At 36.8% G+C, this 15957-nt stretch overlaps 1 protein-coding gene across 5 annotated transcripts in view; it reads right to left on the reverse strand.

The window, feature by feature from the left end:
• Window positions 1-15957, reverse strand: part of LOC126268225 (DNA primase large subunit-like) — a 123195-nt gene that overhangs the window by 66523 nt on the left and 40715 nt on the right. For 3 of the 5 annotated variants that reach the window (XM_049973864.1, XM_049973860.1, XM_049973863.1), the window contains exon 2: window positions 6380-6663. In XM_049973864.1, the coding sequence (XP_049829821.1) occupies window positions 6380-6663 (284 nt within the window). Of the gene's footprint in view, window positions 1-6379; window positions 6664-13511; window positions 13623-15957 lie in introns of all 5 variants that reach the window. The other 2 variants (XM_049973861.1, XM_049973862.1) reach the window with 2 other exon arrangements.

Consider the following 15957-nt stretch of genomic DNA (forward strand, 5'->3'; position numbering starts at 1 on the left):
GTGGGTATGGCAAATGCCCGATGAACGTCGTTTGCCAGCATGTGTAGTGGCAAAGGTAAAATTCAGAGGCGGTGGTGTTATGGTGTGGTCATGTTTTTCATGGAGGGGGCTTGCACTTCTTGTTGCTTTGCATGACACTATGACAGCACAGGCCTACGCTAATGTTTTAAACACCTTCTTGCTTCCCACTGTTGAAGAGCAATTCGGGGTTGGTGATTGCATCTTTCAACACGATCAAGCACCTGTTCATAAAGCATGGCCTGTGGTGGACTGGTTACATGACAATAGCGTCCCTGTAATGGGCTGGCCTGCACAAAGTCCTGACCTGAATCCTATAGAACACTTTTGGGATGTTTTGGAATGCTGACTTCATGTCAGGCCTCACCGACCGACATCAATACCTCTCCTCAGTGCAGCACTCCGTGAAGAATGGGCTGCCATTCCCCAAGTAACGTTCCAGCACTTGATTGTATGTATGAATGCTACAGTGGAAGCTGTCATCAAGGCTAAAGGTGGGCCAACACCGTACTTAATTCCAGCATTACCGATGGAGGGCGCCACGAACTTTTAAGTCATTTTCAGCCAGGTGTCTGGACACTTTTGATCACATAGTGTACTTCAGCTAATTGGGTTTCTTGCATAGTTTATTCTCTGTTTAAAGAAAAGAAAGATTTTACAGGGTAGTGAATAAAGGGATTTATTTTGAATGTAATAGGATCACTATAAAGAGTACAGCAAGGAGATTATTGGGGAAGTTAAAGACATCTCCACTGCCAGTACAGAATAAGGAATAGGAACATTTTGATTAAGAAACGACAAGGGAAAATCCGTGTTCTCTTTATACCAATGGAGGAAATAATTGTCAATGATCAAGTGTATTAGAGGGAGGAAGGTCATTTGGACCTGGAAACTGGTAAAGTTGGGAGGATGAGGACAGTATGTAAGACTTTTGTTCTCCGCACAAAAATTAGATTAAGAGCTTTGGATAAGAACAGAGATTAGAAAACAAACAGCAAAATTTTTAGAAGTAAGTACTGATGATAGGTATTAGCCACCAGTGAAGTGTATGCTACCAGTTTCAAGAAATGCTGAAGAGAGAATGCTCATTCAGCTCACAGATGCTTCCTACACGGCTACCACAAGAAGAGTACAAGTGGCTAGATTTGCATCTACATCCATACTCCACAAGCCGCCTGAAGGAGTGTGGCGGAGTGTTCTTTGAGTACCTCTATAAGTTCTCCCTTCTATTCCAGTGACATATTGTTTGTGGAAAGAAAGATTGTCGGTATGCCTCTGTGACCTCTGTGTGGGCTCTAATCTCTCTGATTTTATCCTCATGGTCTCTTTGCGAAATATATGTAGGAGGGAGCAATATATTGCTTGACTCCTCGGTAAAGGTATGTTCTCAAAACTTCAACAAAAGTCCGTACCGAGCTACTGAGCATCTCTCTTCCAGAGTCTTCCACTGGAGTTTATCTATCATCTCTGTAACGCTTTCGCAATTACTAAATGATCCTGGAACGAATCGTGCTGCTCTCCGTTGGATCTTCTATATCTCTTGTATCAACCCTACCTGGTACGGATCCCACATCGGTGAGCAGTATTCGAGCAGTGGGTGAACAAGTGTACTGTAACCTACTTCCTTTGTTTTCGGACTGCTTTTCCTTAGGATTCTTCTAATGAATCTCAGTCGGGCATCTGCTTCACCAACAATTAATTTTATATGGTCATTTCATTTTAAATCACTCCTAATGCCTACTCCCAGATAACTTATGGAATTAACTGCTTCCAGCTGCTGACCTGCTAAACTGCATGATAAATGATCTTTCTTTCTACATATTCGCAGCACATTACACTTGTCTACATTGAGATTCAATTGCCATTCCCTGCACCATGCATCAATTCGTTGCAGATCCTTCCGCATTTCAGTACAATTTTCCATTGTTACAACCTCTCGATATACTACAGCATCATCCGCAAAAAGCCTCAGTGAACTTCCGATTTTATCCACAAGGTCATTTATATATATTATGAATAGCAACGGTCCTACGAAACTCCCCTGCAGCACACCTGAATTCACTCTTACTTCGGAAGACTTCTCTCCGTGAAGAATGACATGCTGCTTTCTGCTATTAGTTTCGTACAAAAAGAAGTGGCGCATGAGCCACAAGAATAGTAAGATGAAAAGAGCCAATCAGGGCAGTGAGAGTGACACTCAGAAAGTCTGCATTATTGTCTATCTGAAGCCGTTTGAAAGAGTCTCTTTCGGAGGCTGTAATATGATAAATGTATCGGTCATGATACAAAATAAGAAAAGTGATATACTCTGTGTTTTATTTAAAAATAAGCACATCATCAAAATCAAATGCTGGGACTATCTGAAGCAATAACTCCCGAGGATATCAAAGTTGAGTATCTCATCATATGGAGCAGCTAAGTTGTTATGTGAACATTAATTAACTGTGATTGAAACTTTCTAGTTTTCACTCATCTACATACTGTAGAGGTCCAAACTATTAAGTCGCACCAATGGTATTGTTGAGAATTTACTACTGCCGTTGTCCAATTACAGATAAAATACAAAAACTGAATATTTTATTCTCACCCAGCATCAGTGACAATCAAAATACATTTAAGGGGCATTTGAAAGCACACTTCATGCACACAACTGCTACCACCAGAAGTTCTGATTGCAATGTGACTCCCCACATGAATAGCAATCTGGAGTGGGGTGGGGTGGGGTGGGGAAGGGAGAGGGATATCAGGGTATGAGTGGAGGGGGGATAGAAGAGCGCAGTCTGGAGGAGCATGCAAGGACCAGACAGCAACCTGATCAGACTGCTATGTGCAGTGCCGGCAGATGGGGTGGAGGAAAAAATGGGGAGAAGAATGGAGAGTAACAGAAAAGGGGAAAAGACTGGTGCATGCACTGGCAGAGGGTGGGGGTATGTGAAAAGGGAGGTGGTGATAGGATGGGGGGGGGGGGGGGGCAGAAACTGTTGCATGGAGGCTGTGGGGACAGTACGTTACAATAGGTTGAGGCTGAGATAATATGGAGAGCAGAGAATGTGTTATAAGGATAACTCTCATCTGCGCAGTTCAGAAAAGGTGGTGGTGGTGGTGGTGGTGGTGGTGGTGGTGGTGGGAAGGATCCAGATGGCCCAGGTTGTGAAGCAGCCCAGGCCCACATCAGATTGCTCTTTACGTGACAGTGACATTCCAGTCACAGCTGCCAATGGTAGCAGTCGTGTGCTTGCTTGTGTGGAGGGGAAAAAAATTATATATATATTTAACATTACATTTGTGACCTCAGTGCCTGTTTCACCACACGCACCATTTGGATTCTTACCCCAGAAAAAAGTTTTTCAGAACTCCACAGTTGGGAAATAGCAGTACACCATGTCCTTGGTTCTCATCACCACCCACCTGGCATTAATTTACACAAATTTCTTCCACCTCAGCTTTTCTTCACTGTAGCTACTCTTTGCTTCACTCCATTTTAGTTTTCTACATCTTTCATTGTATTTCCTGTCTATTTTTCACCACCCCCATCCCACCTCTGTAATGTACAAAGCACTTAGCTTTTCACTCTTATCAACTGGTGCACGATGTTTTAGTAGTAATATGTCTTGCATATTACCCTCTCTTCCACCTTTAAGCTCTCAGGTTTTCAAATCTTGTCCGATGCAGTCCCCGATCAGACAGTCTTTCCTTCTCATCCCATACTGTCAGTGTCCCTGACCTGCAGTTCTGGGTGACTTTCCTGAAATCTACCCCTTTTCCTAGACCTCTCCAGTCCTTTTCCTTCACCCTTTTTCCTTCCTCTTCAACATTTCTGCCTGAAGAAGGAGCCTCTGGCTTCAAAAGCTGGCATTTGGTGAGTAGATTTTTTTCTCTATTCAATTAATTAAATATATTAAAAACAAAGATTCCAAGACTTACCAAGCGGGAAAGCGCCGGTAGACAGGCACAATAAAATAACACACAAACACACACAAAATTTCTAGCTTTCGCAAACCAACAGTTGCTTCTTCAGGAAAGAGGGAAGGAGAGGGAAAGAGGGAAAGAGGGAAGGAGAGGGAAAGAGGGAAGGATGTGGGTTTTAAGGGAGAGGGTAAGGAGTCATTCAAATTCCGGGAGCAGAAAAACTTACCTTAGGGGGAAAAAAGGATAGGTATATACCTATCCTTTTCCCCCCCTAAGGTAAGTCTTTCCGCTCCCGGGATTGGAATGACTCCTTACCATCTCCCTTAAAACCCACATCCTTTCGTCTTTCCCTCTCCTTCCCTCTTTCCTGAAGAAGCAACCGTTTGTTGCGAAAGCTAGAAATTTTGTGTGTTATTTTATTGTGCCTGTCTACCAGCGCTTTCTCGCTTGGTAAGTCTTGGAATCTTTGTTTTTAATATATTTTTCCCATGTGGAAGTTTCTTTCTATTTTATTTACACAATTAATTAAATAATTTTATTGACAATTTGTGTGTGTGTGTGTGTGTGTGTGTGTGTGTGTGTGTGTGTGTGTGTGTGGACAGGAAACCACAGAAATTAGACAGGAAAGTAAGAAAAAGGATAAAAGTAGGAGTAAGTCAAACAATCCACACGATCAAGGGAATTTTGTGAATAAATATTTTTATGTACTGAAAACAAGTAATAACTACAATTACCAAAAATGTATGCACATTTTCTAGAGAAAACATAAAGCAATCACAAAGAAGTTTCCCATTAGACAGTGTCAGGTCAGGAACACAAATAAATTAATAATAAATAAAAAACTAGCACGCATAGTTGCACTGCTGGACTGTATGCTGAAAGAATGCATAGACAGCGCACAATCTTCCTTAGCTAATAACAGAGCAACTTTACTTTTCAGCCCCTGACTGTGTGAATATCAAAAAGGGTTTCACTGTGACTATTAAGGCTTTTGCTGTAAGAGTACACTACCTCTCCTATCCCCTCTGCCTGCCTGTAATTTCTAGGTGTCCCTCTTGGTTCTCTCTTTAAAAGGGCAGAAGATCAAATGTGAGTGTAGGAATAATGAGAGGCCTGGTGATGGGATGAGAAGTGGGCATGGGGTAATCCATCATCTTCTATTTAAATCATTGGAGTAGTAAAAATGATGTAGCATCACACAGTTGGGCAGCGTCATTAAGCAGAATTACACTGATGACAGCATGTCTGAATTTACCTGCATAGCCTTTGTATTGTCTCACAGTATGCAGCTGCATTCCTTATCCCTAGTGACATGAATTCCTATGTCCTATGGCTTCTTAAAATGAACTGAAAGGCATCATGGTAACAAGGCTTAACAGATATAAAACAGACTCTTCTGAAGAGGGTATAAGGATGCTGGTGCATCACTATGTTGAATGTCACAATTGCTATGATGATTATGTTGAAAAATATGCAATATATACATTTAATATCAGTACAACAACCACTGATTATAACCATGTTTGCTTTAACTAAAAATCCTGAGAGAAGCTGAATGGGATGGTGGTGGTGGGGGGGGATCTCAACTCAATTTTCTGGAAGACGTGGTGCTGGAGGTCTCCCTTGAACTTAGATCATGAATGACTCCTCTTGCTGTTAGTTTTCCTGTAACCTTAAGCCTTGCCAGTCCATTTTGCTCCAATCATTTCCTGTACTCAATCAGGAAGAAAGTCCCACATTCTGAAAATTGGAAATTTTGCTTTTACTGTGTGTTCCTATCTGCTGCCATTTGTTGAGCAATTTTGCTCTGTCTGTACAGTATTGCCAATAAATGGAGCTGGAAACAGGACTATATACAACACAATAAGAGCTAAATTCTTTATTCTAGAGAACTTAGGCCTGTATACTAAATATGAAGAGCTAAATATTTTATTGAACAGTAAAGTATCATACTTAATTCCAACTAAAGCAAACTCTTTTGTAAGTGCACTACATGGCACCTACTGGGAGTCAGCAGCTTTAATTCTCATAACTGAACAGCTACTACTACCAATAATTTTACATGATGATGATGACTTTCTCTTGCCTCGCATAACACCTGAAACAGATGCTCTACTCATTATAAACACTGTGTAGGTGCACACTGGACTTCACTGTAAACTGTGGGTTTTATTTGTGAAAACCATAATCAAACAGCTGTTTAATAATAATAATAATAAACAACATTTTACTGTAACAAAAAAACTGAATTTTTGGAATTTTACCCTAGCTTGATAATTCATGACAGCATATTTCATATTTTTGGCCACAAGATGAATGATCATGTATCAACAAGTGACCAGTGCCACATAAAGATATTTAAAATCTAATAAAAAAATATTCTTTTACGCTTGTATCTGAAGTACACACATACAGACAAGAAATATCAAATACTCTGCCTGTAACAACTCACAGTGGACTGCAAACTCCATACAGTCCTCTCTGTGATTAGTACTGAATGCATGAAGCAGGGTATCAGTTTGTAACTGGGTTAGAGTATTGTCTATTACAGAAAGGATTTCCAACATTTTCTGAGATTTAGCATAAAATTTCAAACCATCTGCAATATGCTTTCTAATTCTTCGGATCGCTCCAATAGCTTCATTTTCAGTGATTGTATTTATACGTTTTAGAAAAAACCGTGTTTCACCTTCTATAAAGAAATCTCTGAACTCCAAACAAGACAAGGACATCAACCTGTAACAAAACAAATAAATTAATGATAAAAGTGCATAGATCATTAATTCATTACAGTTTTTACCTATTAATTCCAACCTATTAAGTGCAAAGATGAAGAAGACTCATCAGTGCTGTGAAAATAGGACAAACCCCAAATTACAAAAAAACTTCTCCAGATTTATGAATACTCTGTAAGCCACTGAACAGCACATGGCAGAGGGTACTTTGCATTGGTCTTTTCTTAAGAATCATAAACAGAGAACAGGGAGAGCAACTCCTTAAATGTCTGTGTGAGCTGTAATTGGTCTGATCTTATCTTTGAGGTCCCATCATGAGAAGTTTGTAGCAGTCTAGCTTTCGAAATGTCGTAAGTAGGCTTTTACCAGTTGATTGGCATCTATTTGAAAAGTCTGCCAATTTATGTTGTTCAGCATATCTGTGGCATTCTCCCACTAGTAAAAAAAAACCTGTACGCCATTGTGCTACCCTTCTTTGTATTCATACAATGTTCCCTATTAGTCATATTTGGTATGAGTCCCACACACTTCAGAAACATTCTAGAAGGGGAAACAGCAGTGTTTTGTAAGCAGAGGCTGCATTTTCTGAGTAACTGCCAATGAACTGAGATCTGCCACCCGTTTTATATGCAACTGCACCTATGTGATCATTTTGTTTCACATCTGCATACATTTTTACAACCAGATATTTCTACGGGTAACTGACTCGTGGATATTCCAGTCAACTAGGAGCCGAAAAGTAAGTAGATTGTATGGTTTCACACTTTACTTGCACAAAATACTACCAAATCTGGGAATGCTTCATAATTGCTAAATATGTATGAGAACTGGATGTAAGTTGTAATCTGGGGTACTGTGAGAAGTGTTTTAGGATGCAAATTTTGGCTCCTTGTTGCAACTTTTGGCTGCTTTGAAGGTATGGCACTCAGAATTATAATAAATCATATTGAATATGAATGAAAGAGATTCATTTGTTCTTGTTTTTTGTTTCCATTGATTTTAAAATTTTTAAAGTTTTTGTACACAATACAATCAAAAAACTTCATCCTGTACAATACTGCTCATTTTTTGGTTTCTGTGTGGTAAGAGTACGTATTGTTTTTCTGAACTGTCAGTTCATGGAAGAGCAACATACGACTGACCAATTGAAAAACTTTTGCTGGTGGAAGCATATACTGGAGCCATTTAAACAATAAAGTTCAGGTACTTTTAGTCTTCATACAGTAGTGTTCACAATTTTTGTTTTTTAAAAAATTAGCCAGTCCTAACAGTATAGAGAATGGTTCTAGTTTTTGAGATACTCTGTGTTAAGAGTTAGTGTTTTTGCTATACTCAAGAAAACTAAAACTTACATTTTCAAAGCATTTTCTTTCTCACACTCAGTTTTAACAAAAAGCCTGTGCATTGTTGCTTAAAAGTATATATAGCCTAATCAATCTGAATGTTTATTATAGTACAGTATAATAATTTGAATTACATCTGTTAAGAATTTTGAAATTTTTGCTAACACTTCCTGTTTATATATTAATATAGGTACAGGTATAGGTAGTTGAGAACAATAAGTGGTAATACAGGACTACTTTAATATATATGTTGTTATCCAAGGCACGGGCATGGATTTGCAGTGCCAGAATCTAGGCGTGGAAAATTTATATGTATATATTTTAATATATAAAGAGTGATAAGGTATGTGAGGCTAACAATTCTTGTTTCCAATAATACTTGCTTTTCTTTTTACTCTGTCCATGACATCCTTGTGTGATGTATAAAGCCCTGATAGAAATAATATTTCTAGGATTTTAGTATCAGTCACTACAAAAATCTGACTTCATAGGGACCCAGACAAACATTCCATACTCTAGAATGAATCAATTTTTTGAAGCTATATCTGTTTTGAGAGATGATAACTTTCCAGTGTCCTTCAGACATGGAGTTTGTCATTTGTTCTCAGTATATTGAGTTTCATTCAGTTTTCACATTTTATATTTATTTGTATACTGGCATGAATTTGCATTACACTGTATTTGCTTTTATTTAAGTTGACAATATTTTCAGCAAATCATCAAGCATATTCAGGCAGCACTAACCTGTGTCTGATATGTTCTGAAATGAGGCACCTTCCCGTGAACTGTTTCAGTCATGGTCTTGAAATGCTAACAGGTCATCATAAAATGTTACAGTTATCTCTCTTTGAAATTGCTTATCATCCATACCACAGCCACCACTCAGGTAAGCAAATAATTTGCAGGTATGTCAAAGTTACTTTAGAAACTCTTAGTACATCATGCAAATTACAGTAGAAAGTCAATTTTAAAATTGCAGGTGCATATCATAATGTCAGTTACACAATATTTCATGTATTTTGAACCAACCATGTCGAGCAAAACAAAGCTCATATTGCATTACTAAGACCATGTTTTACATATAAGGTCCTGCATCATTAAGTAAGCATAGGACAGTGCTAATGCTCCATGGTTATAGAGCTCACAAACTCAAAGTTATCTATAAATAATTCCGAAAACAAGGTGGAAGTAAGTAAAAAAATTTCATGGGAAACAAAAACTGTGTGTATAAAAGTTAAGGCTATCATCTCTGATGACACCTAGGCCACGCTATTTCTCAATTTCTAAACAAAGACACTCAAACTGAATGTTTAGTTTCTGTTTAGCACCAAGCCAATGCAAGTTTCATCATGAAAAACATTGATCACAACACTCTCAGAACAGATACTTTTGATATTGTAACTGCTATGGGAACAACAGCCAACTTTAAACAAAAATTTTAAGAAAAAAAAACAACCTTCCATTGCTTCAATGTAAGCATTTTTAGTGGACATGCCACTTAAACATGATCTTCCAAACTGGTCACATTTAGAAACAGAAGTAACAAATATAAATTCACAGAGCTATAAACTCTGTTCAAATTTTGCAAATATTACATTAATTAAACCAAGTGAAACCTGCAGAGAACATTATAAACGAAATGGATTTCACTTAAATAACCTTGGCAGAAGAGAAATCACAAACTTCACATTAGAAACCGTGAAGTAAGAAAAAGTACTAAGTGGCCCCACAGTAACACTTAGTTATAAGGAATAAAACATCACTATGGAAAACCCTGTACCCTTGGACAAATGCAGTGTAAAACATGCAGATAACTCAAGTGAGTGTAGCACATTTGACTTTGAAAAATTTTTATGGCCACGCCTCCTATATCAGGAGAGGCAATAGTAAAGAACTATGTCCACTTGTGTACAAAAACATCCCAGAAGAGAGATAAGAGGGTGTCACAACAGGCAACCAACACCCTAGGTACCAAATGCAATAATGTAGTATGCCACCTCCATCAAAAAGGTATGTATACCACCAAAATGTGCAGTCAATAACAAGCAAACTGGCTGTCATAAGCATTATAGAACAATGGTTGAAATCGGACCACATCCGTTCAAATATCATACCTGGTTATGCATTAGAACCCCATTGCACCTGAAAAAGTTGCAAAGGTGGAGGTGCTGTTGTATTTATAAAAAAATTCTGTAGAATATAGAAATTTGACCAGTTTGGTTATTTAAATAAAGGTAAGGATTTTGAGCTAGCTGCTCTCAAAATTTTAGAAACAAATATAATTATTGCATGCTTTTATGGTTTCCCAGCAGCCAATGTATGTGCTGTTCTGAAACATCTTAAAATACTCCTAAATAAACTTCATCAAAACAAAAAGATACTAATTTAATGTAGATTTTCAGTCCCCGGGGCATGCGAGAAATCTCTATTGAATCTCATAAGCTCAATCAGTGTGAAAGCTAGAATAAAATTCACTACAAGATGCAAAAATTATGCCAAAAGACCCTTGCCAGGTATGTATAAACACTCTCTATAAAATTGTAGAACCCTTTAAACCTTTCACCTTTACTGAAGGTGGCCATTTTCGTTTGTAAGTGTGCGACGATATTTCAGTTTAGAGACATTAGCAAAAATATGAATATCTCTGCACTTGGTTAAGTTACAAATTGCAACTGACATGATTGTTTTTAGAAAAGTGTCCTCTACAACAGTGTATTACACAAAATACCCTAAATTCAAAAGTAACCAGTCAAAATTACCTCCAAAGTTTGTTATCCAAATTTTCAAAAATCCACATTTTAGGCCCAAAAATGAACAAGGAGTGATTTATGAGAGTATTTTTTTCTATAGTTAGATATCATACACTACTAGCATCATATGAAGCAAGAACACTTAGAAATGTTTTCTTAATTTTTATGAATTTTTGAAAATTTTCATTTTTTGTTAAGTTTGGGGTTAGTTATCTCAGGTGGGACTGAATATAAAAATATGATTTTTGCATAATTTGTACACATATATGATAGCAACGTACAGTAAAAATTGCAACATTCAAAACTGACTTGAAAAGGTATGAATTTTTGAAAATGAGGAGATAATTCACGTTACTCTACAACTGATCTTATGGCTGTTGCCTATTCATGTGTGATATTGGTGGGATATAATCCATTATTTTTTAAGTAAGGTACTGAATTATATACAAAAAGTGGAAAATCACTGAAATTAACATTTACATTACTTTGACATACTTAAAATAAATATTTTCAATTAACATCCGTCAAGATGTGACTGTTCCTAAGTCTGATGGTGAATGTTAAGAACGCTTATTTCTTCAGACAGCTTCAGTGATATAGAGTAAGACCTCCAAGTTGCTGTGGTAAGTTCAAGCACTGAAGGTTTCCTTAAAATGTTTTTAATTGGTATCCAAACTTTGTCACTAGTTGATTTCTTGAAGGATGTTCTTGGGCCAACAGGGCGGTAAAAATGCACAAAAACATCATTGTTCTCCAAACTTATTCTTTCAACCTCTGCAAGCCACCACTGTCCATCACACACACATGTCACTATGTCATTCAACATTAAATACAGAGATGTAATTTTACTGACACAATGATCCTCAAATTTCGGTTTCTGATGTGACATAGTATAGAACTAAGTTTTCTGTAATGCCAAGGAATTTGTGGAAATGCCTTGTTCCTTTTATTGCTATATAGTTTTCAAATCTGGTTTGAAGTGTAATTTTAATATGCAGAACCACTTGTTTCTTGATCAGAAAATAGGTAATGCCTTTGACATTATCCTTACAAAAGACATACATGTCCTATACTGTGAGTATTTGATCTGTGGTTGGTCTTTGTAGGCTGGCTTTACTTCACATTTCGCTATACCTCCTATTCCATCACATACATTTTCACCATGGCAAGATGCAAAAAAGTGCCATTCAGCCTCCAACCCAAAGTCTACTTTGCAGTTGCACAGATTTGAATAATTCTTTTTGTTTTTATACTGACTACCACTTCCATCTGAAAAGTATATCAGCTTCTCAACCTTGGGAAAATTTTCTTTTATGTAATATATTACATACTTTTGAAACACATGTACAACCAAAGTGTTTACTCCAAGTAGTCACTTAGAACGTAAATTTATGAACTGCAAAACTTCATCTTTCTCATTTTTAAGTAGAGAATAAATGGATGCACTGTTACCTGGTCATTGACCCAGTGGTACCTTTGTACTGCATCCTGAATCACAAATGTAAAATTTTCTGCAAAATCAGCTAGCACTATGCATTCAGTTTCATGAAGTTGTGCTTTTTTGTCCTTCAAAAACTTACTTTGGATTTTAGAAACATAGTGGTGACTTGAGTTTCTGTTTAAGTTATCAATTAAAGATCCCAAGTTTTCTTCCTGAGATTTAACCACTTTTATCATTACTGCCTTGTCAGTTGTGACCCACTATTTGAAGGTAATACTGTCTGGCATTTCCTCACCATATTTGTGAAACAATTCAATAACAGTTTCCTTACCAGGGCATTTATTATACGAACTACTCATGCAGTTGTAACTGTTAGTGTCACAGACCATTAAATCTAGTAACTATGTAGTTGAGATCACTGAGTTTTGCACCCACAATCATCAGGCTGACATTTTGTTCCTGAGGATCCAACCAAAATACACCACGTATGGCGGATGTCACAAAATTTTGACCTTCCAATTTTGCATTCAGGATGAGAGTTTTTGAAAGTTACATAAAGTTCATTTAAGCTTGACACCACTAGTTGTTTCTGCTTTGTTACTTTAACACTATTTATAACAACTCTTTTGCTATCTTTGCAACCTGGACACATTCTACTGTTTTTATCGTCTTCAAAAAACTGCTGGGCCTTTGTAATTATTTCTTCACTTATACCTACTCTTTTCTACTTTCCTAAAACTGGAAGAATGCATTGCTCTTTCACACATTTTCAGGTTAGTTTAACCAAATGATGAGAAACATTGAATTCATGAACAATTTTTTCTCTTGACCATGAGTCAAGGAGCAAACATAAATTTTAACTTTTTCCTCTTTAGATGTCATTGAAAATTTAATTTTTAATTTCTCTATTAAGCTCAAATATTCAGTGCCAGATGATGCTGGTGGTAGATTTTCTTCTTTACAAATAATGTTGGCATCTGTATTATTAAAGCACGATTCCAAGTCTTTTCTAATTTTGTCTGAAATTTGTTGTACCTTATTTTGAATACCTGCTTCTCTCTTTCTGCTACTTAATTTTATTATTTTTGAAGCAGGAGATGTGTCTAACAAGCAAAATCCAATATGATACAGTGTACTCATTAGGAATATAAATGTCATTAACAAGGTTACACGATTCTGATTATGGATTCACAAAAGATTTTTGAGTAACAATTCGGGCACAGGGAATTTCCACGAATCACATTACATTTCACTTGGTAAGCTGTTTCACTCTCACTTAACAAGGATAAATGTTCAAGTTTTATTTCCCACAAACCTTTGGTAATAGGCTAAGTGGATCACAGCACTTTCTTCCAAAAATGTGGTTGCACTCCAGAACATATTTCTTCTCATGATACTCACTCACTGATGTTACAGAAGAAGTTAACTGAAATTTAAACAAAGTTTGCTTAACTTCATCAAAGTCATTGAGATTTTTCAACGTTTTTGAAACGGAACCATAAACTGTTTTGTGAGACACTTCACTTGCTATCTGTCCAGCAGAGCACTGTTCATCCATGTTACCGCATTCCAGTTAATCTCTCAAAATTAATTACAAATAACACGCAGAACAAAGCACATAACACATTCTCCACTCTCGATGAATTATGTACATCCCCTAACAGAGGTTTCAGAACAGACTGACTATGTCACACCCAACAATAAGGTACTTCTACAATGCCACACCCAGCAATAATATACTTCTTTATTGACAATAAACCTAAACATAAATGGGCATTTTTATTACCATAGAACAAAAGCTATTATTCTTTAATATTGTATTATTAAAAATAAATAAACTAAATGAATATTAGGTAATAGTGTTAACTAAATATGTCACAAATTTTATTACAATGAAACACCAAACCATTTAAATAGGCGATAGCCATAAGATCAGTTGTAGAGTAATGTGAATTATTTCCTCATTTTTCAAAAATTCTTATCTTTGTTCACAGTCAGATATCAATATTAAAATTTTTACAGTACGTTGCTATCATATAGGTGTACAAACACTGCAAAAATCATAATTTTATATTCAGTTCCACCTGAGATAACTAACCCCAACCTTAACAAAAAATGAAAATTTTCAAATTTCAAAAATTCATAAAAAATTAAGGAAACATTTGTAAGTGTTCTTGCTCTATATGAGGCTAGTAGTGTATGATATCTAACTACAGAAAAAGTAGACACTCATAAATCACTGCTTGTCTGTTATTTTTTGGGCCTAAAATGTGGATTTTTGAAAATTTGGATACCAAAATGAAGGTCTTTTGACTGGTTATATTTTAATTTAGGGTATTTTGTATAGTAGATAATGTTGTAGAGGACACTTTTCTAAAAACAATCATGTCAATTGCAATGTTTTAACTTAACCCAGTGCAGAGACATTCAAATTTTCACTAATATCTCCAGACTGAAAAATCGTTGAGGGCCTACGAATAAAAATGGCCACCATCCAGTAAAAGTGCAAGATAAATCATTTTAAGTAACTGTTTTGAACTTCTCAGATATAGAGCAATAACATATAAAAAAATTAAAATATTTGAAAATGGTCAAGCAACCATTACTGGACTACTTCATATGGATTGACCCAGCTCCCATAGAGGGAAAGGAGGCATTGAAAATAATTATGCAGTTTATGAACAAAAGATTCTCACAAACAGATGAGAGATTTTCTCAATGAGAATGGAATTAATATTAAAGCATGAACAAGATTTAGAATACCATTTAGATTTGGTAGTAGAAAGGCCAGAAAAAAAGTTTAGCTTTTACATAACATGAAATGAGTAAAGTATAGTCTACTGAATAGAGTGGAAATATTAATTAATTGAAACAAAGTGTAATTTAGAAAAAGTGACAAATAAGAATGTTCAAATTCTTGCAGGATTTAGAAATGAAATAGAACAACAACTTGGAAAATTAGAAGTTAGCATGAGATCCTCCAGTAGTGAAGAAACTGATTGCACTAGAGACTTGATTAATAATTTACGATCTTCTGTTACTACTGTGCATGATGGAGTTGGAACCTCATTATACAGGGTGTTACAAAAAGGTACTGCCAAACTTTCAGGAAACATTCCTCACACACAAATAAAGAAAATATGTTATGTGGACATGTGCCCAGAAACGCTCAATTTCCATGTTAGATCTCATTTTAGTTTCGTCAGTATGTACTGTACTTCCTCGATTCACCGCCAGTTGGCCCAATTGAAGGAAGGTAATGTTGACTTCATGTCACCAACACAGATTTTCTGTGAACGTTTGGGCAGGCATTGTTGGTGATGTCTTGATTGGGCCCCATGTTCTTCCACCTACACTCAATGGAGCACATTATCATGATTTCATGCGGGATACCCTACCCGTACTGCTAGAACATGTGCCTTTACAAGTACGACACAACATGTGGTTCATGCACGATGGAGCTCCTGCACATTTCAGTCGAAGTGTTCGTATGCTTCTCAACAACAGATTCGGTGACTGATGGATTGGTAGAGGCGGACCAATTCCATGGCCTCCACACTCTCCTGATCTCAACCCTCTTGACTTTCATTTATGGGAGCATTTGAAAGCTCTTGTCTACGCAACCTCGGTACCAAATGTAGAGACTCTTCGTGCTCGTATTGTGGACGACTGTGATACAATACGTCATTCTCCAGAGCTGCATCAGCGCATCAGGGATTCCATGCGATGGAGGGTGGATGCATGTATCCTCGCTAACGGAG

Source organism: Schistocerca gregaria, chromosome 4 (assembly GCF_023897955.1).
Source record: "Schistocerca gregaria isolate iqSchGreg1 chromosome 4, iqSchGreg1.2, whole genome shotgun sequence".
Classification (NCBI taxonomy): Eukaryota; Metazoa; Arthropoda; class Insecta; order Orthoptera; family Acrididae; genus Schistocerca; species Schistocerca gregaria.